Raw genomic sequence first — 25,937 nt, forward strand, 5'->3', positions numbered from 1 at the left:
CACAATTTTCTGCAACCTCCAACAGGATTACCCCACTAAGCATCTTTCCCTCTCCCCCACTTTCTGTTTTCCACAGGGATCGCTCCCTATATGACTCCCTTGCCCATTTGTCCTTCCCCACTGATCTCCCTCCTGGCAAGTGGAACAAGTGCTACATGTACTCCCTACACCTCCTCCCTCACTACCATTCAGGGAGCTTAACAGTCCAACCAAATGAGGTGACACTTCACCTGTGAGTCTGTTGGGGTCATTTACTGTGTCCAGCGCTCCCGGTGTGACCTCCTGTACATTGGTGAGACCTGATGTAGATTGGAAGACCACTTCGCCGAACATCTACACTCTGTCCACCAGAAAAAACAGCATCTCCCAGTGGCCACCATCTTAATTGCAATTCCCATCCCACAGCCTCCTCTACTGTCGTAATGACGCCACACTCGGGTTGGAGGAACAACACCTTATATTCTTCCTGGGTAGCCTCCAACCTGATGGCATGAACGCTGATTTCTTGAACTTTCAGTAATGCCCTCTCTTCACCATTCCCATCCTCTTTTCCCTCTCACACCTTATCTCTTTGCCTGCCCATCACCTCCCTCTTTTCTTTCATCCATGGCTTGTTGTCCTCTCCTATCAGATTCCCCCTTCTCCAGTCCTGTATCTCTTTCACCAATCACCTTCCCAGCTCTTTACTTCATCCCTTCTTCCCGCCCCCGCCACTCCAGATTTCACCTGTCACCTCATCTTTCTTCCTCCCGCCCAACCTTCTTACTCTGGCATCATTTTCTCCAGTCCGGTCGAAGGGGCCTCGGCTCGAAACCTTGACTGTACTCTTTCCCACAGATGCTGCCTGGCCTGCTGAGTTCCTCCGGCATTTTGAGTTGTGTTGCTCAGATTTCCAGCATCTGCAGTTTCTTGTGTTAGTGATTGGAACTTCTCTCCGACCTCGCTACTACCACCTTTTGTACTAACACAGTGCTCTCTGTTTTTCAATTGCGCACTGTCTCCCCGCGTTCAGACCTCGCACCTACAGAGAAACATTTTTATTGCTGAACCGCTGTTCAAACACTGCATTCGCGCCACAGGTTACAGCCGTCGCTTCCGGTTCCGGGTGAAGCCCGCGCACTGCACACTGGGAGCTGAAATATCGTGCGCATGGCCTACCCCGTGAAGCACCCGCGACCGAGTGGCGCAGCCTGCAAGTAGAACAGCCGCTGGTGGAAGCGAACGGGACGGGCCTGCGTCCCGAGCGGCAGCCGAGGAAGGGCCTACCGCTGCCGGGTGCTCACTTAAACTCGCCGCTCTCGGCCTGCAGGGGATGGTGCCCACGTGAGTTTGCGGCACGGCAAATCAGAGGGAGGTCGCAAATTGTCGCCAAAAGCAACGCGGTGGTCGGGTCCCGGTTTGAAAGTCTGAGGGGGAGATAATCGGAATTAAACCGAATCGAACGGATTCGACACTCCCAACAGCGGCAGTAAGTCCACTTGTTTTATATTGCTGATCACTGTGACCGGGAGGGCAGCGGATGCGGCAGGGAGGACCTAGGGCCGGGGGGAGGGTCTGGCTCCGTGTTTACCCCCTTCTGCCCTGGGGGGGGGGTCTGATTCAGTGTTTACCCCCTTACCTTCTGCCTCGGGGTGTCTGGGCTTGCTGATCAGTGTTTACCCCCTTATCTACTGTCCCGGGGGGGGGGAGTCTGGCTCAGTGTTTACCCCCTTACCTTCTGTCCCGGGGGGGGGGGGAGAGTCTGGCTCAGTGTTTACCCCCTTACCTTCTGCCTTGGGGTGACTGGGCTTGGTGATTAGTGTTTACCCCCTGATGATGATGAATTATAAGTTCTTGATGCAATATTGTATGCTTTATCAATTTCTCCTTTGCATTTCCAGTCCTGATGAAGGGCCGCGGTCTGAAACAGTGACTTCACTCTTTTCTGTGTGTGCTGCCTGACCTGCTGAGTTCTTGCAAGCACTGTGTGTGTGTGTGTTGTTTCCCGTGCTTTGTTACTGTGTTTCAGTGAAGAGAATAAATTTATGTTCATTAATTCAATGTATTCTTTTATAGAATATTGGATTGAAATGTCTTTCCGTGGGGGCAGAGGCGGTGGAAGAGGTGGAGGCTTTGGTGGAGGAAGAGGACGTGGCGGTGGCGGTGGATACCGCGGTGGTGGGCGAGGAAACTTCAATAGAACATTTGATCAGGGGCCCCCTGAGAGAGTAGTAGGTATGTAAGAAAGAATGCATTTGTTTAAAACTGTATTGTCCTAAATGAAGAGCTGGTTGTAATTGTCATTCAGATAAATACTTCCACTACCTCAGCAGCAACGTTATTTGTCCACATTCAAAGGAAAGAGCTTCACTGTCGGGGGCTGGCTGGTTAAGGATGTTAGCAACTGATCGGTTATTGTTACTGAAATAACATAAATGCTGCATAACAGGGAAGAATGCATACAATGGAACTAACAGAGATAGGGTTCCCCTTGTCCACACCCACACTCCATGAGCTTCTGCTGTCTCCAATGGGATCCCATCACTTGGCTCATAGTTAGACACACACACACACGCATACCACACACAAAATCCTACCTACACCGACACACCTACCTTCCCACAGGGATCGCTCCCTCAGCGACTCCCTTGTCCAGTCATCCCTCCTATTCATCTCCCTTCTGTTACTTATCACTGCAATCGTGCTTAATGCTACAGTTGCCCCTATTCCTCCTATCTTACCACTATTAAGGCTCTAAGCAGTCCTTCCAGGTGAGGCAACACTTTACCCGTGAGTCTGTTGGGTCATTTATTGCTGTAATTGCTCCCATTGTGGTCTTACATCGGTAAGAGCCAACGCAAATTGGGAGACTGCTAACTTCTGGCAACCCATTCCCCTATGTTCTTCCCCCACTCCCCATACACCCTACCATTTGATTTCCCTCATTCACCCCTGCCCATTACCTCCCTCTGGTACTCCTTCCCTTTATTCCATTGTCTACTGTCCTCTTGCATTAGATTACTAATTAGCTTTTTTCCTTTTCTGCCTATCACCCCCAATCTTCTCAGACAGACAGACGTACTTTATTGATCCCGAGGGAAAATGGGTTTCATTACAGCCGCAGCAAGAATAATGAAGAAATATAGCAATATAAAACCATAAGTAATTAAATAATAAGTTAATCGTGCCAAGTTGAAATAAGTCCAGGACCAGCCAATTGGCTCAGGGTGTCTGACACTCTGAGGGAGGAGTTGTAAAGTTTGATACCCACAGGTAGGAATGACTTCCTATGACGCTCAGTGTTACATCTTGGTGGAATGAGTCTCTGGCTGAATGTACTCCTGTGCCTAACCAGTACATTATGGAGTGGATGGGAGACATTGTCCAAGATGGCATGCAACTTGGACAGCATCCTCTTTTCAGACACCACTGTCAAAGAGTACAGTTCCACCTCCACAACATCACTGGCCTTGCGAATGAGTTTGTTGATTCTGTTGGTGTCTGCTACCCTCAGCCTGCTGCCCCAGCACACAACAGCAAACATGATAGCATTGGCCACCACAGACTCGTAGAACATCCTTAGCATCGTCCGGCAGATGTTAAAGGACCTCAGTCTCCTCAGGAAATAGAGACAGCTGTGCTCCTTCTTGTAGACAGCCTCAGTGTTCTTTGACCAGTCCAGTGTATTGTCAGTTTGTATCCCCAGGTATTTGTAATCCTCAATCCCCTACCTTCTCTCTCACCTGTCACCTCCCAGCCTGTGCTCATGCCCTTTCATTCTAGCGTTTGCCCCCCTCCCGATTCAGTCCTGGGTGAATATTTTTGGCCTGAAATGTGGACTGCACATTTCCCTTATAGATGCTGCTTGAGTTCCTCCAACACTTCGTGTGCGTTGATCAAGATTTCCAGCATCTGTGGAATCTCATATATCTAATGGACATTGTGCATGTATTCTGTTCTTGGTTACAGTGCTGTTCTTTTTAGTGACGGCTTTTGCTAACAATAGTAACGTTCTGCAGAAAGATAAACACTGCGAGTATCTTATTGCTCATGTAAACCTTGGTGGAATAGCCTGTCTATGAGATAGAATGCAAGATATTTTCAATCAGATGATTAAATTTGGATTGATTCCAACCCTTTTAATCACATTAATCCTTGATGTCTTTCTGAAGTGTTAGATCTAGTTTGGATTTCCTGTATTTTAAGTTGTTTAAAATTCCTTTTAAAAATCAACATATGTAGTTGGGAGATCTGGATGGTGTAGTTATTCAGCTGGCTTTCATCCCTTGGACTGAGATTCAAATGGAAAGTTGACAAGATACAGAGGGAGCTTTTCCAGATATGGTTATTGATTTTTTTTTGATGTGCAGATTAAATGTGGTGATGCCTTTTTTTTTAACACTTTGCTACCTTTGTCTAGAACTGGGACATTTCATGCATCCATGTGAAGATGACATTATTTGCAAGTGCACCTCAGAAGAAAATAAAGTGCCTTATTTCAATGCGCCAGTGTACTTGGAAAACAAAGAACAAATCGGGAAAGTTGATGAAATATTCGGACAGCTTAGGAATTTTGTATCCTTTTGGGAAGTGCCGGAACTAGGAGGAGATTCTTGAACTTAGTATAGTAACCAACATGTTCTTTGATAACTTGTCTTACTTTTAGGTGTACCCACGGTATGAAAACACCCAGGTACCTGGCTCCACAGTAGCTAGGATGTCGGTATAGTTCTTTATGAAAGTATACAATTAAGTACAGATGAGAAATTCCAAAGCATGCTTCATATTCTGCAGTTCACAACAAGTTCTCACTGAACAACTGCCCTGAACACAGCTCTTTGCAAAGAACCCTTTGATTTGTGCACTCTGTTCAGAGTAAGATTACTGATGTGCCAAAGAGCCACATCCATGTCTTAGACCCTTCCCCTTTCATCCAATCCAAATCCACGGCCATCCCCTGACTTTCACTCACACTGTTCCATCTGTGGCAGGGAGGTCAAAGTAGTGTTAGTTTAAGGCTAGGCTGCGTTGCACAGTATCGAGAATGGCACTGTTCAGCCTTTTTTTCTAATGTATGAAGAAGGCAAATGCTCTGAAAGATGGGATTTAGCAGTCATTTGAGTTGAATCCATTAGTTTAAGGAGGTACTGTGCTTTTCAAGGCAGTGGGAAAGTGAATGATTTTTAATTGTTCACGAGAAGATCTGATATTTGAGTTTCTTTAATGGCACTGAAGTGCAAATCAAAATTATATTGTTGCTTTCTTGTATTTCCGCAAAGTTGCGTTCTTCATAACTTTGATATGCTCACTTACAATTTTGTTTAATTAGACATATCAGCACTTTCCTTGGAAGGACGACATTATGGGGGAATTTATCGCTTTGAGCCTGATTACAGTTTGGGACTGTGAAAGTTAAACATCTGTGCAATTCCACTGATCGCAGTCAGAATAACATGAAGTATACTTATTTTAAAATTACATTTCCATGATAAACACATTCTGCTTTAGTGTGAAATGGTTAATAAGTATCAGCTAATTTTTCCTTAACTGAAATGACTACAGTATTTTTCTGTTAAGTTATCAGAGAACATGAGTGCCAGTTCCTTTAAGCGACCACAGAAGGTAAGTTTCATTGCGAAAATGTTAATTCTCTGAAAATAGTCCTATTTGCATAAAATTCATGTTCTAGTCAAACGTGTTCTCCCATTTAGATTAGCAATATGTTCAAATTGCTAGCAAATGATATTTGGTTACTTGGTTATATGTGTGGATTGTACTGATTGGCACACCTTGTACTTGCTAGAAAGAACTGTGATCTGTATAGAAACATAGAAAACCTACAGCACAATACAGGTCCTTCGACGCACAAAGCTGTGCCAAACATGTCCTTACCTTAGAAATTATCTAGGGTTACTTTTAGCCCTCTATTTTTCTAAGCTCCATATACCCATCCAGGAGTCTCTCCAAAGACCCTATTGTATCCACCTCCACCACTGTCTCCAGCAGCCAATTCCATGCACTCACCACTCTCTGCGTTTGTTTTTTTAAAAAAAACAACTTACCCCTGACATCTCTGTACATACTTCAAAGCCCCTTAAAACAATGCCCTCTCGTGTTATCCATTTCAGCCCTGGGAAAAAGCCTCTGACCATCCACACGATCAATGTCTCTCATCTTGTACACCTCTATCAGGTCACCTCTCATCCTCCATCGCTCCTAGGAGAAAAGGCCATGTACACTCAACCTATTCTCTTAAGGCATGCTCCCCATTCCAGGCAACATCCTTGTAAATCCCCTCTGTACCCATTCTATGGCTTCCACATCCTTCCTGTAGTGAGGCAACAATTGGGGTCTGACCAGGGTGCTATGTCGCTGTAACTTTACCTCTTGGCTCTTAAACTCAATCCCACGATTGATGAAGGCTAATACACCATACGCCTTCTTAACCACAGAGTCAACCTGCACAGCAGCTTTGAGCGTCCTATGGACTCAGACCCCAAGACCCCTCTGATCCTCCACGCTGTCAAGAGTCTTGCTATTAATACTATATTCTGCCATCATATTTGACCTACCATGATGAACCACCTCACTTACCTGGGTTGAACTCCATCTGCCATTTCATAGCCCAGTTTTGCATCCTATCAATGTCCCGCTGTAAACTCTTGACAGCCCTCCACACTATCCACAATACCTCAACCTTTGTGTCATCAGCAAATTTACTCGATGATCTGTGGTCGCATTGAGCTGAAGGCCCTATTTCCATGCTGTGTGACACCATTGATTCCTCCAATCTATGTTTTCAAATTTAGTTTGTTTTCTTTTGTATGGTAAGTTCATCAAAGACCCTCAAAGTCCAAATGTACCACATTGCTTTATTCCTTTGTAGTTATTCTGCAAGTCATAGCCAATAATATTCCTTAAAGAAAGAAGTAAAATATGTTCATAGTTTCCTCATAAATTGTAGAATTTTCCCTTTTATAAATGTCATAAAACTGCATCCCAGTTTATCTCCTTCCTCTCTTTAAATAGCAGGGTATGTTTTCTACTTTCCAATGTATGTGAATAGTTCTGAAATCTTTGATGCTCATCATCAGGTCGTGGAGATTTATCAACAATTAATTTCTGGAGTTTTATTCTTTCTCTACCTCTTTATTGTCCGGCACAACCTTTTGCTGCAAAAAAAAAACTATAAAATGTCTGCTCGGTGATCTGCAGTATAATTTCTCCTTAAAAGTCTGTAAAGGACTCAAATTAACTTCTAAATTTTTTTTCACTTATATGGAAGCTGTTAATATGTTTTTCCCACTTGATATCTTTTATTCTACTACCCCTGGACATACTATTGCTTTTGGTTCTTTGCTTAATTCACATTTTGCATTCCTAAGTTTTCTCTTTATTTTGGTAAAATTATATATCTTTAGCATCAGCCTTTACATTTCTTGTTAGCTGTGGTTGGAGCACCTTTCCTTTTCGATGCTGTGCTTTTTTATGTCATTTATTTTTGTACTGGAGCCACTTTGTGCCTTGTGCTTTCACAATTTGTTTAGATTTACAAATCTGGTTTTTGATGGAACAAAATAACTCTTCGCTTTGTAAAATTGATCATGTTATGATTTTTTTTTCTTTCTTGAAGCCCTTTAACCACAAGATTATTAATTAAACTTTTGTCAGTTTTTAACAATAAATAGAAATTTAAATTGTGTAATGTTCAAGCTGTCCAAACTGCTGCCATGTGCTGAATTGCTGTGCCTGCAGTGAAAACTTTTAAGCATTTGAAAAATGAGGATCCCCTGTGGGCTGACTCTATGGAACCCCACCCTCACTACCCCTCCACAGCCACCAGGACATTGAAAAAGGAGGATCCCCTGTGGGCTGACTCTATGGAACTCCACCCTCACTACCCCTCCACAGCCACCAGGACATTGAAAAAGGAGGATCCCCTGTGGGCTGACTCTATGGAACTCCACCCTCACTACCCCTCCCCAGTCACCAGGACATTGAAAAAGGAGGATCCCCTGTGGGCTGACTCTATGGAACTCCACCCTCACTACCCCTCCCCAGTCACCAGGACATTGAAGAACAGATATGCCGGCAGATTAGAAAAAGGTGTACAAAGAACAGGGTTGTTGTCATTGTCTTCAGCTTCTCCAATATTGACAGGGACCTCCTTAGTATGAGAGGTTTAAATGGAGCAGAATTTGTTTGGTGCATCCAGGAGTTTCTTAAATTAGCTTGTAGGGTCCATACTGGACCTAGTAGTTAGAAATGAGCCTGGCCAGGTGACTCGCCCTTCAGTGGGAGAACATTTGGGGAGCAGTGACCACAGCTCCATATGTTTTAAGATAACTGTATATAAGGGTAAGTGTGGGCCTTGCAGGTGAGTATTACATTGTGCAGGGCAAATCACAAGATGATAGGCTGGAGCTAGCAAGAGTTATTGGTAAGAACAGTTTTTGAGCAAATCTGATCTGACATGTGGGGGGGTTGAAGATAAACTGTGCAAAGTGCAAGACAGCTAAGTTCCAGTGGAATGGAAGGACAAAGATGACCAGGTAAGGGAGCTTGAATGTCAAAAAGAAATGCTGAATTTTGTCAAGAAGGAAAAGGACATGGAATTGGTTTATAATTCTCATCTGTACCTATGAAAATCTTGTCTTGCATACTGATCATACCACTCAATTCATCACACAGTGCATCGAGGAAAAGCTAAATGCAAAATAAGTGCGATGCAGATACACAATAAAGTACTAGATCATAAGCTTGTGGGGCCGAAAGACCATTGTGCAAGAGGTCCGTTCAAGAATGATAACAACAGGATAGAAACTGTCCTTGAACCTGGTGGTACATGCTTTTGGGATTTTGTATCGTCTGGCTGATTGGAGAGGGGTAAACAGAGAATCTTCAGGGTGGGGGTGGGGCCTTTGGTTATGTGGGCTGTTTTATTAAGGCAGCGAGAAATATAGAGTTCATAGGGAAGCTGGTTTCTGTGATGTACTTGAGCTGTTTCCACAACTCTCTATCGGTTCTCATCCCGTTATGCTTTCTATGGTGCATTGATAAAAATGAATAAGGGTTGACGGGACCTGCCAAATTTCTTTAGCCTCCTGAGGAAGTAGAGGCACTGGTGAGTTTTCATAGCTGTGACATGGTGATGTCAACCTGATTAGACCAGGTTAGGTTATTGGTGATGTTCAGCCCTAGGAGCTTGAAGCTTTCAACCCCCTCAACCTCAACACTCTTGATGTAGACAGGGCATGTACTGCCCTTCCACCACCCCCCTCCTTCCTGAAGTCAATGATCAGTTCTCTTGTTTTGAGGCCATTGAGTTGTTCTTAGTGGAGGAACACTATCTGTTTCAAACTTCTCTACCAGTGAGTACAATATCCTGGATCAAGCGATGGACTATTTGACAGATGTGGCTTGGAGACAAAATCCCTCTTTTAAGAAGGTCACACAGTAGCATGTGAATGCCTATCTGAGTTCTTACATTTTACAGTCATGCGCATAAGGACAGCGCAAGATTGTTAATCTGTCTTTGTCTTGGAGCACAGTGAATGATTTTCTTATGCGAAGCTAACTGACTTGAGTATGCCTGGGTTTATTTCCTTTTCTCTCCCCCTTCCAGTTTTACATTGATCCAGCAAAACTACTCCCGCTGCAGCGATTTTTGCCACGACCACCTGGTGCAAGAGGTCAGATGAGGGGAGCGCGTGGTGGAGGTCGAGGTGGACGTGGCTTCCGAGGTGGGGGCGGCGGTGGCGGCAGCAGAGGTGGCGGCAGAGGTGGTAAGAGTATTGCATTGATTGATTGGATCAGCATTGATTGATTGGATCAAGCCCTCTTTTTTAACGTATACTCCCTGGCACTTCACAGCGGTGTTAGCAAACAATATTTGATGGTCATAGAAGTATGTTATAATGCATGTCAATAAAAAGAAGAGTAGGAAGATGGAGAGACCCAGGGAGGGAATTTCAGAAATTATTACCTGCAAAGCAGAGGGCAGGTCCTCGAATTGATTAAAATAAGGGATAAGAGGTTAGAAATGGATGGCTGCCAATGTAGGGTCATATAACTTGGAAACTGGCCCTTTGGCCCAACACATTAATGCTGACTGCATTTACCAGTAAGTTGCTCCTATTTGCCCCATAGCCCTCTAAACCTTGCCTGTCCATAGGTGGCTTTCGAATGTTGCTAACAAGCTTGCCTTAACCTGATTCCGGCAGCTCATTACAAATACACCAAACTTTGCATGAATAAGTTGCACTTGATGTCCCTCTTAAATCCCTTGCCTCTCATCTTAACCTATGACTTTTTGTTTTAATTATTTTTCCCCAGGGAGAGGCTACTATGTGCTTTCACCCTTCCTTGCCCTGTATAATCTTAATACCTCTGAAGTCACACCTAGATCTGTGTTTCAGGGAATAAAGTCCTAGACTGCATCTTACTAGTTAAATAATATCTCATCTTTCAGGGTGACCAAAACTGCACACAGTGCTTCAAGTGCACCCTCATAAATGTCTTGATTAATTGCAACGTAACCTGTAACTTCTATACTCACTCACTTGACTGATGGAAGTCCATGTGCCAAACATCTGTCCCACCCTATCTAGCAGTGACACTGCTTTCAGTGAACTTCCACTTGCATCCAGGGTCCCTTCCATCACTTTGTGTAAGTCCTGCACCGGTTTAACTGGCAAAAGTGCAAAACATCACATTTATCTGTGTTGGAAGCCATTTGCCGATCCTCGACCTACGTGCCTAGCTGATCAAGATTTCCCTCTTAATTTTTCATAATTTTTACACTGTCTACAAAACTACCTGTTTTAAGCACAGACTTTGTAAACATCCACATCTAAATCATTCAATATAAATTACAAACAATAAAGTTAGCAGCACTGATGCTTCTGGCACAGCACTAGACCAAGTCCTCCAGTTTAAAACAACTCTTGACTATCTCCCTCCGCTTTCTACAACTGAGCCAATTACAAAGCCAATTCACTATCTTCCCCCGGATACCATGTGATTTAGCCTTCCAAGCCAATCTAGCATCCATTGCTGAAGTCTTTCCCTTGTAATTTTGTGTGGTTGTTGGAGCTGAGGGAAATTGTATACCTGGGGAGAATGAAGGTGAAGCAGAGGAGTGAATTCAAAACTAGGATGTAGACTTTCTTTGCCCAGAAGCCAGTAGAGGCCAGCAGGTGAACGGGATAATGTTCATGAAGGCATAAGCAGTGGGGTTTTGAATTACCTCAGGGCTAGTAATGAATTAGTGAATTCCAAAGATAAGTGCTAAGAAGCAGGGTCTTAGCAGCAGACTAGCTGAAGCGTAAGTGATTAGGCTATGTTTCAAAATAGGGCACCTTGCAGTAAACCAGGAAATGTATCTTTAACTTTCTTTGGCAGGTTCTATTTCAGGTATGTAAATTTGAAGTGTTATTTTTATGTGCCATGCCTTGATTGTTAAATTTGGTGGTATGATTAAAATTTATTTAGTATTAACATAGAAGTAACATAGAATTAACATAGAACTACACAGGAACAGGCCTTTCTGCCCACAAAGTTGTGTCGAACCAGCTAAAAAGTCAACTTAAAAAATGCAAATAATCCCTTCTGTCTACACAATGTCCATGTCCCTCCATCTTTCTCATATTCATGTGCGTATCTAAATGTCTCTTTAAAGCCTCTACTGTATTTGCCTCTCCCACCGTACCAGGCAGCATATTCCAGGCATCCACCACTGTCTAACTTACCCCTCACATCCCCCTTGAACTGGCAGCCCCCCCCCCCCCCCCCAAGTGCATGCCCTCTGGTATTAGACATTTGCTGATGAAGTTTCATCATGTAGATAAGCAGTATGTTAAGTGATTCAATGACCAGTTCTTTGAAAATAGGTTTTAATGAGATTACTTCCTCAATGTATATAGACTTAAGTGTTCATGAACCAAAGGGAATAAGGAAAGCATGGGCATAGCTTTCAGATAACTTTATTTGGATTCAAATGGTATTGATTAGAAGCTGACTGAGAGTGGGTCAGTGATTCTGCAAAATCCAGACATTTGAAACTCAGTACCTTCAAAACTGTTGTCAGGTGAAGGTTTGTATGTGAAGTTGTGCTTCAGCCACAATTTAAAATGATAGGCTGTCTGGAAAGTTTTACTTAAAGTTTATTTGTTTTTGTAAAATTTAAACAGTATAATTATTGAAATATCTTAATCAATAAAAATCTTAAAGGCTTATTGTTGCATATCTGCAGCAGGTAGTATTGGTAGTGAGTAAAATATTTTGAAATAAATCTTTATATTTTTGACTTTTGTCCAGGTTCTTTCAGAGGAGGCAGAGGTGGAGGTTTCAGAGGAGGCAGAGGTGGTGGAGGTGGAGGAGGACGTGGCTTCAGAGGTAAGTTATAAAGTTTGAATTATACTGCAGTATCTCAGTCATTGTATGTATTTTCTAGACAAGTTAAATTTAAAATTCGGACTTCAAGAAATGCACTTGTTTATATGTCCAACTCTGCCTAAGTCCTGTTAGGACTATTCCATTTTACCCAAGTTTTCAGTCACCATCGTATCTGGTTTGATGGTCCGATTTACTACTCATAATGTTTTGTACTGTGACCTTCTACCATTGTTGGTGTGATTTCAACCATCTTTCCCTGTTCCTCATGCTTCCACTCTCACCCCTTCCTTGACAGAGCAAGTGTTCCACTTGTTCTTGCCTTACACCCTCTACATTCATAGATCGACCTCTGTGATATCTGCCACCTCCAATGGAATTCTACCTCCAAGCTTGATTCCACTCTCCTCTGGTGGTGTGGATTTTTCGTGATACTGAGTTTCCAGTGGCTTGTAATTGTGATTCTCCATTTTATTCCAATTTGGCGCCGTTCCAATGATGCCTAATGTAATCTTGAGGAACATCGGGGTATATTATAGCCCAACAATTTTTGATACTTTATTTTCATTGTATCTATCCCTTTCTTTCAATTTGTTTATTTTTTGTCCAGTTTTTAAAGCAATTATTACTTTGACATTATTTGTCTCATCCCTAGTATAGATATTCTTTCTGTGCTTTTCACCTCTACACCCATTTCTGCAATTTAAAACATGCTTATATTCTCCCTCCTCCAGTTTGGTGCATGACATTACTTCTTTCTGTGCTTCTCACCCATTTCTGCAATTTAAAACATGCTTGTATTCTCCCTTCTCCAGTACGACGCACGGCATTGCTTCTCTCACTGTTAGTGCTGCTGGACCTGCTGAATGCTTCAAAACTGGAAAAAGCTGTTCTTGTAAAATTGCCCAAGTGTAACCAGGTGCAATCCATTGGCTGCCAGAACCGTGATTGTGCCACTGTTATCCCATCATACCCCCTTGCTCGTTTCAAATTTTCTGTAAATCTAACTTTATTCGAATTTTTCCTGAAATCTGGTTATTTGTCCAAATCCTCACCACCTCATCCATCTATCTTACTGCACTCACTGGTCTTGGTATCTTTCAGCAGTATCTTGATGTAGAAATTCTCACCATTTCGAAATAGCTTTTTATCTAACTTGCCGTTTTGTATTCCATTTGGTACTTTGAACCCTGCTGTCCTTTGCCATTGCTGCAGTTCTCTAGTTCTGACCCCTTTAGATTCCCCAATCTTAATTGTTCAAAGTAAATTTATTATCAAAATAAATAAATATATAATCACTATATATAAACCCTGAGGTCCACTTGCTTGCGGGCATTTGCAGTACCTACAATACAATCAATGAGAGACCACACCAACAAGACGGACGGTGGGCCAATGTGCAAAAGACAACAAGCTGTGCAGATACCAAAAGAAAATAATAGTACTAATTAAATAAGCACTAAACATCAGAACTTGAGTCCTTGAAAGTGAGTCCATTGGTTGTGGGAGCAGTTCAGTGATGGGGTGAGTAAAGTTATCCCCTCTGGTCCAGGAGCCTGATGGTTGAGGAGAAACTACTGTTTCCGAAACCGGTAGTGTGGATCCTGAGGCTCCAGCACCTCCTTCCTGATGGCAGCGGTGAGAAGAGAGCGTGGCCTGGATGGTGTGGGGGGGAGGGTGGTGCTCCTTGATGAAGGATGCTGCATTTCTGCAACAACACTTTGTCGGTGTGCTGAATGGTGGAGATGACTTTACCTGTGATGGATTGTTTCAGTGTTGGCAGCCACGTTTCAGTGAGCAAGTTCTTAAATTTTTCGCTCTTTAATATACTCATTAATACCTTTCATTTTGATTAAACAATTATTCCTGTGTACTTTGATATCGAGCTTTCTTTGTTAAGTAACTGCATTGCTAAGGTGGTGTTATTATCTGGAAATGTGTAGTTGGAGTATATGGTCACCCACTTTTATCGTCCTTGCAATGGTAAACTTTGTTTATATATGATGGGAATAAAAATGAAGATGGCATTGAACTGTAGGCTGTTGAAGTCATTTTAAGATCCAATAGTTCATACTTTCGCCCAATTCCATAGTGTCTTCTGAACCACACACAAAATGCTGGTGGAACACAGCAGGCCAGGCAGCATCTATAAGGAGAAGCACTGTCGACGTTTCGGGCCGAGACCCTTCGTCAGGACTAACTGAAAGGAAAAATAGTAAGAGATTTGAAAGTAGTGGGGGGAGGGGAAATGCGAAATGATAGGAGTAGACCGGAGGGGGTGGGATGAAGCTAAGAGCTGGAAAGGTGATTGGCGAAAGTGATACAGAGCTGGAGAAGGGAAAGGATCATGGCACGGGAGGCCCGGGAGAAAGAAAGGGGGGGAGCACCAGAGGGAGATGGAAAACAGGCAAACAACTAAATATGTCAGGGATAGGGTAAGAAGGGGAGGAGGGGAATTAACGGAAGTTAGAGAAGTCAATGTTCATGCCATCAAGTGCTTCTCCTTATAGATGCTGCCTGGCCTGCTGTGTTCCACCAGCATTTTGTGTGTGTTGTTTGAATTTCCAGCATCTGCAGATTTCCTCGTGTTTGTCTTCTGAACCATTTGGGCTAAATTTCACCAGGTTTTCAGCCAAGCCTAAATCTATGTACAAGTATATATTTGCAGCTTTATATCATGCACTGCTGGTTGACCAATTGAACTTTTAATCTGTATCCTTTTATCCTCCCTATTAGGTCGTGGAGGAAGGTGAAGGTGGATATTTAAGATTTTGGCAGCAAGCACACCTCAACTTCCACACAGATTCTTTGTTCTTTGTGCAAGTCATGCATTTGCATTTATGGATTGTACCAAACTGAAGTATATTTTAAGACCAGCATCAGTTTTTGTATTTGCATAGTACTGTTTTGATGTATTTGATGGTCCTTTGTATGTAATTTCTATTCTAGTTCAACAAGTTTTGAGCCTGTTTGTGTGTTTAAAAACAAAAGTACAAATGTAGTCAATGGTTTGAATTAAATTTTATAATGTTCTACAGATATAAAAGTACTTGATTTACAAAGTATTATGATATTGGTTCAGCAAAATTTGTTTTAAAATAAATGTTACTACCAAGATTTTTGTATTTATTTTTTCTGAGGAGTGAACTGACTGAAACCATGTTCAAAGTAATTTCAGCATGCAAGTAATCATTGGTACAACGCTTGTGTAGTCATAGTTCATCTGGTGAAGCTGCTGTCTCATTACTCTCAGCAACTTTGGCTCAGTTCTGGCATCCATTGCTGGCTTCGTGGAGCTTTCCCTGGGTACTCTGGTTTTCTCCCATCCCAGATCCATGCAGTTTGGCAGGTTATCTTGCCACTGTAAATTGTGTTGGTTCGTGGCAGAATTTGGGATATCATGAGAATAGGATGCATTGAAAGCAATTGGAGGTATTGCTCTGAGCTAGTACATATTTAGTGGCCTGTCTGCCTCCTTCACTGTAAATGTGATAGATAGGTTCACTCTGCCATTGGGCGGTGAATTTTCAACTTTTAATCCAGGAGAACAGGGAGAATCTCTGACACCATATTGATAGTTAAGGATCTTTTCAAAATGAAGTTTTAGCCAACCAAATGGAAATATTACAAAATGTGTTCTGAAAAAAACCTGTATATTAGCCTTGCAATTAGTCCCAAATTTAAAATTTCTCTCAATGCTCTGAATGGATTAAATGACCAAAGAAGAATTTGCTTTTTCTGATTGGCAGGAGCTATGCCTGGATGATTTTCAATAGCCTTTGAATTTGGGCGAAATCAGAATATCTCTCCTTGTAATGGTTAACCATTTTTAAAATTTAGGCAGTTGATGGAGGTTTAAAACAACTAGAACCAGAAATGACTTTGTTTTCCACTGATCCACTCTTGTAATTCTAACTCTCCTGGATGAGTTTCAATCCCCTATTAATTTTCTACATCTTTCCCTTGAAGTCCAAAGTCCAATAAACTTTGGGTATTATGCCTGGAATAGAAAGCTGCTTACCCTATTGGGTAAGTTCTTTGGCAGCTAGATGTGTATTATTACTATTTAGGTCTCTAAATTAGTAGAACATCAGTGGCAGAAATTACATAAGTTTAAAAAAAAGTTTCTTCTATGAAAGTCAACAAGAATATAAGCAGCCTTATGCTATACAATAGTAAGCCAATATTCCTGCCGACTATGGGCAAAATACAGTATCTGATTGTTAATTTTTGTCCTTTTTTCTGTATTCTTTTGTGAAAGACTAATTAATCCAATGTTTCTTGGGAACTGATCCAGGTCCTTCTCACACTAACCTACTCACTTTCTATTTAGATGAACGAAGTCTTTTACCCAGGAAAGTATTAGGATTTTCTGGATTTTGAATATCTGGCATTCCAAATTAAATTGTAGATTTGGGTGGCATATGACCAAATCACGTGGTAACTATTCCTTTAAAGTGGAATTACTTTGATCTACAGCCTGCAGCTGCTGTGAATTGAAACTCTAAAAGTTTTTGTTAATTATGCTATAGTTATTAATAATAACTTGAATTCCAACAATGTGAAAACGTCTTTAACTGAGTTTACCTTTGATATTTACACACCAGTAGAGAGGAACAGTAAAGTATGCCAGATTCATAGTTTAATCAAAAATGAAAAATATATTTTGGTCAATAATATATTGACCATATTTCTGGTCAAATACTCTTCATTGGGTTTTGTGATAGTGGCCAATTCTGCAAAAGTTAATGTTGCAAATGAGCGGCATTACTATTTGCTTGATAATTTGCAGTTTTGTACCTTTTTCTACCCTTGTGTAAAGTTCTCTGTTAGCTTGAACCATCATGTGGAGCTTGGAGGTGGGTTTACATCTGATAAACTGCTCATGCTTGTTTAATGAACTCCAACCTCTAATTAGTTTCCACTAAGAATTCTAGTCATTTTGTAGAGAAGGTAACTTACGCTTCTAGAATGTGTTTCTGTCTCTTTGAATGCGGATAGGGAAGGGGCACAACATGCAGAAAGATATTTACAGCGCTGATAATAAACTTGGCTGTAATCTCGGCTTGTCAGTTTTACATACAGTATAGCATGGTGTAAGCAATTGCTAGTTTGGAATGTAAGTAGCTGAAACCAGCGTGTATCAGCATGGTGCTTAAAGTACAATTTATTTATTGTGAATGGGGGAGGGAGAACAACATGTGACTTCTATAAACCTTTTTTGAGTAATTCTGTGCACCATGAAGTACCAGATTTGTGGCACTCTTTTGTTCAAGTAACCAATGAGTTTGCTTTCCTGATTTTAATTCCTTTCACTGGTTGATCCATTTAACCCTTCGGCAAACATGGTGATGGTGGGCTATTGTGGTGTGAAGGCAAGTCGTTGCCTCCAAATTTTCATTTGACTAGATACAAACAACACCTTCCAGATTCTTTTTGAATCCTAAGGGCTTTCTACTGCTGTAATGGAAGATCCTCTGGAAAATCTTCTACTAAATTTCTCCACAGAATCCACTGAAATGGAACCCAAATCTGTCTTTTCTCAGATGGAGCATAATATTGTTGCAGCATATTTGATAATGGCAGGTATGTGATTTTGTTTAAAAATAATGATTGATAGTAAGCAAGACAGTGAATTAAAATATATTTCATGCTTATGCTTAGAAAAGAACAATTATTTTCATTGGACCAGTAAGGGTATTTTGTTAGTCGAACTAATTCCTGCAATAGGATTAGATCATGCTGCAGCATGAGCGACACAGATTTATGAAATATTGAACTCACAATTGAGCTGGTAAGTTGAAATTTTTGGCAGAATGTCAATATTGTTTGTCTATTTCATATTTACAATTGGGGATATAGTTAGTGCTAGAACGCAAGCACAGTAGATATTTTTCACCCAGCTGAATGGGTGATAAGTGAAGAGCTATACCCTTCAAAATTATAGATACTGGAAGGTGTGATTGGACTGTTTTGAGAGTGTGGATATGGGCCATATTTTCCTTCTATGTCTTAAGTTTCATACAATTTTTATAATTTAATACTTGCTAGTGCTAGCAAAGAACGATAGTGTAGGCCTTAAAAATGTAAACTTATCATTGTGCTTTTTTGCAGGAATATTAAGTCTGCTCAGCAACATAGTGGTATTAATTATGTTTGTTAAGTTCAAGGAGTTCCGCACAGCAACCAATGCGGTAATTGCGAACCTGGCTTTCACTGACATTGGTGTGAGTGCAATTGGCTACCCCATGTCCGCTGCTTCGGATCTGCATGGTAGCTGGAAATTTGGTTATTCGGGATGTCAGGTCAGTTTGCGGATATCCTGCTGTTAATGTTTGCTGGAGAAAATGTGAGCAATACTTTCTTCAAAAGTGCAAAGTAAATTTATTATGTAAGTGTATATATGTCTGAGATTGCGGGAATTCAAGGTAGAACGGAATTAGTAAACTACTGGCAATTCAATTCCACTTTTCTTCCTCTATCCTCTGAGTTTGTATGTTTTCTTTACCATTACATACCGGGAAAGATACTTTTTTATTAATAATCCAAAATAAGGCATCCCAGTTCATTGAAACAAAAATTTTTTCAGTCCAGACTGCAACAGAAGGGTGTATATAATGATACAAGTTTTAGAAATATTTATTTTTGTTTATGGTATAGAAAGGACAAAGAATAATCTTTTTCATGCTAACTAGACCATATGCTTAAATTTAGTATTCTAGTGAAAATACTTGTATTGAACAGCCCAAATCAGCTTGTGTGAAGTTTGGCATTGGGAACAATGAAACACATGCCATTCAATTCAGTAACATGATGTCATCACTCATCACAAAAAGTTTCATATGTAATATAAATCTCCCTGCTTTTTGAAAGGTAATACATTAATTTCCACCAGAAAAGAGCAAAACAGCCAGAGAGGGGGCATCTAAAGGACAGCACCCTCCATGCAGTATTAAAGCAGTTATTTCACTAGATCGGATGCTGTTCCACTTTCTGTTTTAATTGTGTTTGCTTTCTTTCAGGCATATGCAGCTCTAAATATCTTTTTTGGGATGGCAAGCATTGGACTGCTTACAGTGGTTGCAATTGACCGGTACCTAACCATTAGTAAGCCTGAACTAGGTAAAGCCAATAGTCATAAGTTCATTATGGAATAATTAAGACTGCATTGTATTGTTTTGAATATTATTCTCATCTCAGAGTTATATTGCTCTGAATTCAACATTATCTTAACTTTCATAGTTATTGAAGGCAAAGTACAACTCAATTCATGTAGATAAAAATATGAATGGCCAGGGTCAACATTTAAACATCGGAGGTACAATGCAAACTGTGAATGGAGCCTTGGGTGTTGTTTGATTCTCCATCCACTGGTACCAATTTCTTCTCTCTCCTTGTATCTCTTGGTCAACCAATTGCACTTTGTGCTACATTGGGGCTAGGAAACTTGTCAGTACACCTTCTGTGGTTTGTGAGAGTGGCACAGACAGAACAGTTATATCATTTTTCTGTCATTTCCTGTGAAGATTTGCTCATTCACTTTGAATTGTTTTCCTCAGGAGTTATAGCTGTGATGAGAAATGCCGTGTAACAAAATCCTAGGCCCCAATATATTGCTGTTTCTCAGCTCAGAGCAGCTGGATACAAAGAGGATTGTAACAGGACATTGTTCTTTATAAAACTTGCTGGATTTCAGCTAGTTCTATTCCTCAAAATGTTACTACATTCTTGTTCTTCATTGTAATGTAAAAGATAACATTAGCAAAGAATTTCCGCAAGTACACCATGTGTACTTTTGTAATTGTGTAGGCTGAAGTCTCATGATCTCTAATAGACATGTCATCTTACATTGGGTCATTAATCTACTAACCCTTTGGTTAATAACTATGCAATCACAGAGACATACCACACTGATATCCATTTCTTCAGTACAATGCAAACTAAAACATGGGCAAGAATTCTTTGGTGGGCTAAGTGCAGTAAAATCTGCCCTTCATAAGCATGTTGCGTATCTCTAGTCCACAGCAATGCATATTTGTATCATACAATATATTAATTTTCAAGTAATTTGCATCTGTAGCACAACCTTGTAATTAACTGGGGTTCGTTATGACTTGCATTGTTTTGTGGATACGTTGAATTTTGCATTGCTGTGTGAATCTATTGTGGTTCATTTATCAGCTAATATTTTCACTAGGAAGGAAGATGACTGCTGCTACGTACTCAGCTCTCATTATAGTTGCCTGGGTGAATGGCCTGTTCTGGGCTCTAATGCCAGTACTTGGATGGGCAAACTATGCACCTGATCCGACAGGAGCCACTTGTACCATTAACTGGAGAAACAATGACTCGTATGTTTTCTGCATAATTACTTTGCATATTTTTTTTCTCAAAAAGACATTTCCAATTTCTGACTTTGAAAATAAGCACAGTAAAGCATTTTGTGGAAATGTCAAAGGGCAATGTTTTCTATTCGTACTTAAATTAATTTATTTACTGTTTTCCTTCTCATTCCAATGCAAAGTAGTTCTAGATTTCTACCTGCATCGCCTTTCTTCTTTCCACACCTTAACTGTGAAGTTCTTGCTTATTACAGCTTCATGGCAAAATGTGATTCTATTGGTTCGTTCTTCCTTGTTTAATTTTGATTCACTCCAGAATTAGGAAAAACCGGGCCATGATATTGTAAGCCTGTTATACGTAAGATTGAAACTGACAACTATAAAATGTTAAAGACTTTGATGTTGTAGTGTTCGCAGAGCTTGGCAGTTAGCAAGGTGATATCCTCGGTGTGCAGCTGTTGGTGTTTCTCCCTGGAAATGCTCGTGTTTATATAGGCCCCCATTTGTAGATGGTGTCTGTTTCAATGAGTTTCTTAATGGAGAAATGTGTGCAATTTTGAAATGGATGCCATCTCTGAAACCCTAAGAACCAAAGAAACTCGAGCCAATAGAATTCAAAGGACAACTGAAAAGCTAGCTAATCAGGATTGAGGCAAGTGAACGGGAACCTATATAAACGTGAGAACTCCCAGAGAGAAACACCAACAACTGCGGGCTGAAAATGTCGGCCCGACTGTTGATAAATCATCTACAAGCTAATTGCCAAGCTCAGCGAACACCACACTTCAACCTGAGCTCCCGATATTCACCACCATGTTAAAGACTGCCATGAAAATAGCAGAAAACTTTCATGTCAACATACTCACTTGCTTTCTAATCTTACTGTAACTATTCCATTACTATTTTAAGTTGGGCGATTGGGCGGATTCCAAACAGAAACTCAGACAGATTTTATGCTAGGCCCAGCTAGGATTGAAAAATACAAAGTAGCTGTCACCTACCGGTTTGAATTATGCTAACTTCCAACAAATTGAACTATAGAGTTAAATTTAATGATCATTTCCCCTTATGATTGTATGGAACTGTGACATATCACATAGCTTGTTTAGAATACAAGTAGATATTAAGGTATAAATGTTATCCATTCAGCTTGATATGGAGAATGTTTAGTCACAGTTGAAGCCAATCATACATGCAGAAATTGTTACATTTTGAATTCTTTTTCTTGGGAAAGGGGAATATATGTATGTGAATGTTGGGGTGGAACTATGTGTGTGATAATTGTTTATTTCTGGCCTTGTCTTTCTCTTCACATCTGAGTTAACCTATTCTCCAATCCAATTGGACTGAATGGACCCAAACCAACTTGTTGATGCAGAGTTTGCATTATTTAGTTTACAAAATTAGGCATAACTGATTACAAATAAATTATTCGGGATATGATTGCAACTTCAGCCAATCGTTGTGAATTGATTTAACTTATTGTCCACTTTTATTTCTAGGCTATTTGTTTCCTATACAATGACTGTATTTGCGGCTAATTTTGTGGTGCCGCTATCGATTATGTTCTTTTGTTACTACAATGTGTCAAAAACTATGAAACAATTTGCGCAACACAGTGGTCTGGAAAATATAACCTTGGATTGGTCTGAGCAACTAGATGTTACAAAGGTAAGGAACTTGATCTTTCATAATGTAGTTACAATATCCTAGAGGAACAAAATGAGATTTAGGTTTTTTGTTCAGTTGTATTCATGTCACTTTCCAGTCTTCCGTGATCATATCCTTAATTCTACCTTCTTCATTTTCCCAATGGCTCCTTTGAGACTGTATCATTGAGTTTTCACCCATGTACAATACAAAACTCTGGTATAATTTCAGCCATATATGCTGTCTTGTATTCTTTGAGATATTCAGCTTGATAAGCCCACTCCATTCCACTTCTCTGTTTCTCCTCACAATCCTCTTGTTTGGTCCTACCTTCACTTAGTTCAAGTTTTTGGTATCTCACCTCAGTATATAACCAAAAGTTCTCCCTGATACAAGTGCTATTTAGTCTGGCCACGTTTCTACTTTTTATCGAACCAGTTTATATTCTGGGATTCTACAGTGGCAAAAGAAAAAAAATATGATTTTAAATGATATAAGTATAACTTCATGTTCTTATCTTCTAGATGTCTGTGGTGATGATTGTGATGTTCCTTGTGGCTTGGTCTCCCTACTCTGTTGTCTGCTTATGGTCATCCTTTGGGAATCCAAAACTCATCCCACCTGCAATGGCAATTATTGCTCCACTTTTTGCCAAATCTTCGACTTTCTACAATCCCTGCATCTATGTCATTGCAAATAAGAAGTAAGGGTCTAATATTTGTTTCCAGATAGAGGCATTTATGTGTAGCATTTGTCCAAACTATATCGGTGTCTTTTTCTTCTTTCCAGATTTCGAAGAGCCATCTTTACGATGATACGCTGTCAGACTCAACAGGATTTAACTATCACCCACACTTTACCAATGACCATCTCCCAGACCCCTTTAGCAGATTGAAACTCTTCAAAGCCTGCATCATTGTGCTGTGTGATAAGTGTCATCTATCATTGCCCTCATCAGTTAGGCTTCTGTTTTGTCCTCTAGTGATGTTAATGTTACTTTTTATTTTCAACTGGATTTCAGTGTATTGCAAAAACATTACAGGATGGAATTTCTGTGCATCCCTTTATTTAATGCCTTCCATCTGCATGTGATGTTTATAGGATGGTGTAGAAAGTTTTGCTACATGATGCACTCTCCTAAAGCTTTTGTGCAATACAGACCTGTCTAAGTTATTTCAAGTGAATTTATCTGTTTGCTGTATATTCTCTGTAATGCCTAAAGCTGAAAAGGGAGTTAATCTTCATTTTTGGATCATAGTTTCAATTTTGTCACATTTCACCATTTTTCCTTAGAAATATTATTGCAGCATTTGGTTGATTTCTTTGTTCTCCATTACTCTTAACTATAAAAATCTTTGAAGTCCAAAACCTTTGCATCAGTTATTTTATTCTAATATATTTGAAAGTATTTCATTTGTTATTTCTTTATGATGACAACTTGTGTAGTTTCCCTTCTTACCCTTTCCACCTGCCCATGATCAGATCTCTGTAATTTTCAACCCCTGCATTTCTTTTAGGAGTACGGGAATGAGCAAGGAACTTTGATTCATTGATTCTTCACAATTGTTTATTTTAAAATTTAAACTAAGATGCAGAGTTTTGAAACTGATTGAAGAGCTGAGAAGCAAAGCAGAGATTAAAGAGACTCAATGAAAAGAGAGGGAGAAATAGATACTTTATTGATCCCAAAGGCTCCTCTGTTCAGCCAAGGTGACATGCAGAGGGTGAGAAACATTGTCCAGAATTGCCAGGATTTTCCGTAGGATCCTGTGTTCTACCACAGCCTCCAGTGAGTCCAGTTCCACTCCAATAACAGAGCCAGCCTTTCTGATTAGCTTTTTGAGCCTGTTGGCATCACCCGTGTTGATGCCATTGACCTAGCACACCACTGTCTTGAAGGTTGTACTAGTTACAACTAACTGGTAGAATATGTGAAGGAAAGGCCTGCATACTCCGAAGGACCTCAGTCTCCTCAGGAAGTAGAGGCGACTCTGGACCTTTTCATACACAGCCTCTGTGTTGGTGCTCCACTCAAGTCTGTCATCTAGGTGCAGCCCCAAGTACTTGTAAGCTCTCACCATCAATAGTAACAGGGAACAGTGCAGGCTTAGTCTTCCTGAAGTCCATCACCACCTCCTTTGTCTTACTGATGTTGATGGCACTTTTAAAAAATCTATCACCTTTATAATATAGATAACAGAATCCAATCAAAAGGTTATATAATCAAAACAATTATAGCATGTGTGTAATCTGTAATCTTAGCCAATTAACAAATGCAAAGGTATTTGTAACTGCTATACTGTCTTCTGCTAGTAAGTGGGGATGAACCACGTACTGCGAAAAATACCTGAGTTTGTTAAAGATGCAAATTATGGCAGTAAAAACTATGATTAAAACTATGATTTTAGTCTTGCATTAATCCAATTAATAGCTCATAAAACGTATATAAAAACAACCATATAAACATTCCAACACCATAGATTTCATCATCCTGCTCCTTTCTTCAATGTGTCAAAATATCCACATCTTCTTCCTAACATCTTCTGTAACTTCTGTAGTATCTCTACTGGCCATAACTTTCCTCAGCATTGCTGAACTTTGTTAGAGGATCACTGAGTGTGTATCAAAAAGATATGTTGGTCATGGTCACGAGCCCATCTGTTGGAAACTAGGTAGCACCTCTGATCGAAGATGTGGGACTGGCCTTATGTGAGGGAGTACATTAAAATAGGTGCAATGCATGAAGGAAAGAATTAACCTTGTAAATATTTTTTAAATCTCCTTATGCAGGAAAATATTTGCTATGCTGCTGTACCATGGCAAAGCATAAGAAGGGTATCAGTTACTTGGATGCTCTTTTGGAAAGAGATCCATGGATGGATCCAGTTGTTCATTGGAATTGGGGCTGGTGGCTGCCAATTATCACTGAAAGGGGAAGAAGGGCTGCAGTATCCAAACAGGTTGTTAAGGCATGATAAAATATAAATTTACGCTCTGAGTATAATGCACAAAAGAGATTATCATTAAGAAAAAAATAATAATCTTTTAATGACCAGGAGATCAAACTGTGTGGAGTAAGGTTTTCAGTAATCCAAGTGTTTATTATTTTGTTGGCAATTGTATTGCACCAAATTTAAGATGTCAATTATAGTTATTAAGAGCAACCATAAACAAATCACAGAAGACACAATGAATCAAATTGGCCCAAGAGAAATAGTGATCTCACATCTTTACAGGAACAAGGGTAGAATTGCCTAGTTACTTTGAAAGCTTTCATCATGACACATTACATCGATCTTGTGAAGTCCATTATTGCTTTACTTTCAGGCATTGAATCTGTAATGCTTTCAAGTACCTTTCACATCATAAATAATGTAAACAAGTTATAGATTTTCTGGAGACAAAAACATGGCACGCATTTGTACATAGCTGAGATAGTGCTGGTGATGGAGAGTCTGAATAAAAGACCAATTCGTGCAAATACTCAACAGGTTGTAATGTTAATTCTGTTTTCCTCTCTCAGGATACTGCCTAACCTCTAGAGCAGGATTTCCCAACCTGGGAACCACGGAC

General features: G+C 40.4%; 2 protein-coding genes across 3 annotated transcripts; both read left to right on the forward strand.

Annotated features, from left to right (window-relative positions):
- The first annotated feature begins 1,102 nt into the window (after positions 1–1,102).
- Positions 1,103–15,483, forward strand: gar1 (GAR1 homolog, ribonucleoprotein). Its single transcript, XM_059964893.1, has 7 exons — positions 1,103–1,468; positions 2,056–2,214; positions 4,400–4,554; positions 5,542–5,601; positions 9,605–9,764; positions 12,298–12,375; positions 15,109–15,483. The coding sequence occupies exons 2-7, from the start codon at positions 2,070–2,072 to the stop codon at positions 15,123–15,125; spliced, it is 615 nt and encodes a 204-aa protein (XP_059820876.1). The 5' UTR covers positions 1,103–1,468; positions 2,056–2,069; the 3' UTR covers positions 15,126–15,483.
- Positions 15,484–16,378: 895 nt separating this feature from the next.
- rrh (retinal pigment epithelium-derived rhodopsin homolog) lies at positions 16,379–24,923 on the forward strand. Of its 2 annotated transcripts, XM_059963352.1 has the most exons (8): positions 16,379–16,401; positions 17,881–17,958; positions 18,487–18,677; positions 19,395–19,494; positions 20,570–20,723; positions 22,217–22,385; positions 22,889–23,067; positions 23,154–24,923. In XM_059963352.1, the coding sequence occupies exons 2-8, from the start codon at positions 17,892–17,894 to the stop codon at positions 23,257–23,259; spliced, it is 966 nt and encodes a 321-aa protein (XP_059819335.1). In that variant the 5' UTR covers positions 16,379–16,401; positions 17,881–17,891; the 3' UTR covers positions 23,260–24,923. The 2 variants fall into 2 exon arrangements, with proteins under 2 accessions (XP_059819335.1, XP_059819336.1); XM_059963353.1 differs by lacking the exons at positions 22,889–23,067; positions 23,154–24,923 and having other exon boundaries at positions 16,387–16,547; positions 20,570–22,345.
- The last annotated feature ends 1,014 nt before the right edge of the window (positions 24,924–25,937 follow it).

Source organism: Hypanus sabinus, chromosome 3, assembly GCF_030144855.1.
Source record: "Hypanus sabinus isolate sHypSab1 chromosome 3, sHypSab1.hap1, whole genome shotgun sequence".
Taxonomy (NCBI): Eukaryota; Metazoa; Chordata; class Chondrichthyes; order Myliobatiformes; family Dasyatidae; genus Hypanus; species Hypanus sabinus.

Bases quoted from the DNA above. Each gene is read 5' to 3' on its own strand.
- gar1 (XM_059964893.1), top strand. From the start codon at position 2,070: ATGTCTTTCCGTGGGGGCAGAGGCGGTGGAAGAGGTGGAGGCTTTGGT. The intron at 2,215-4,399 runs GTATGTAAGAAA...ACCTTTGTCTAG, and splicing joins GCCCCCTGAGAGAGTAGTAG to AACTGGGACATTTCATGCAT. The intron at 5,602-9,604 runs GTAAGTTTCATT...TCCCCCTTCCAG, and splicing joins CCTTTAAGCGACCACAGAAG to TTTTACATTGATCCAGCAAA.
- rrh (XM_059963352.1), top strand. From the start codon at position 17,892: ATGGAACCCAAATCTGTCTTTTCTCAGATGGAGCATAATATTGTTGCA. The intron at 19,495-20,569 runs GTAAAGCCAATA...TATTTTCACTAG, and splicing joins CATTAGTAAGCCTGAACTAG to GAAGGAAGATGACTGCTGCT. The intron at 22,386-22,888 runs GTAAGGAACTTG...CTTATCTTCTAG, and splicing joins AGCAACTAGATGTTACAAAG to ATGTCTGTGGTGATGATTGT.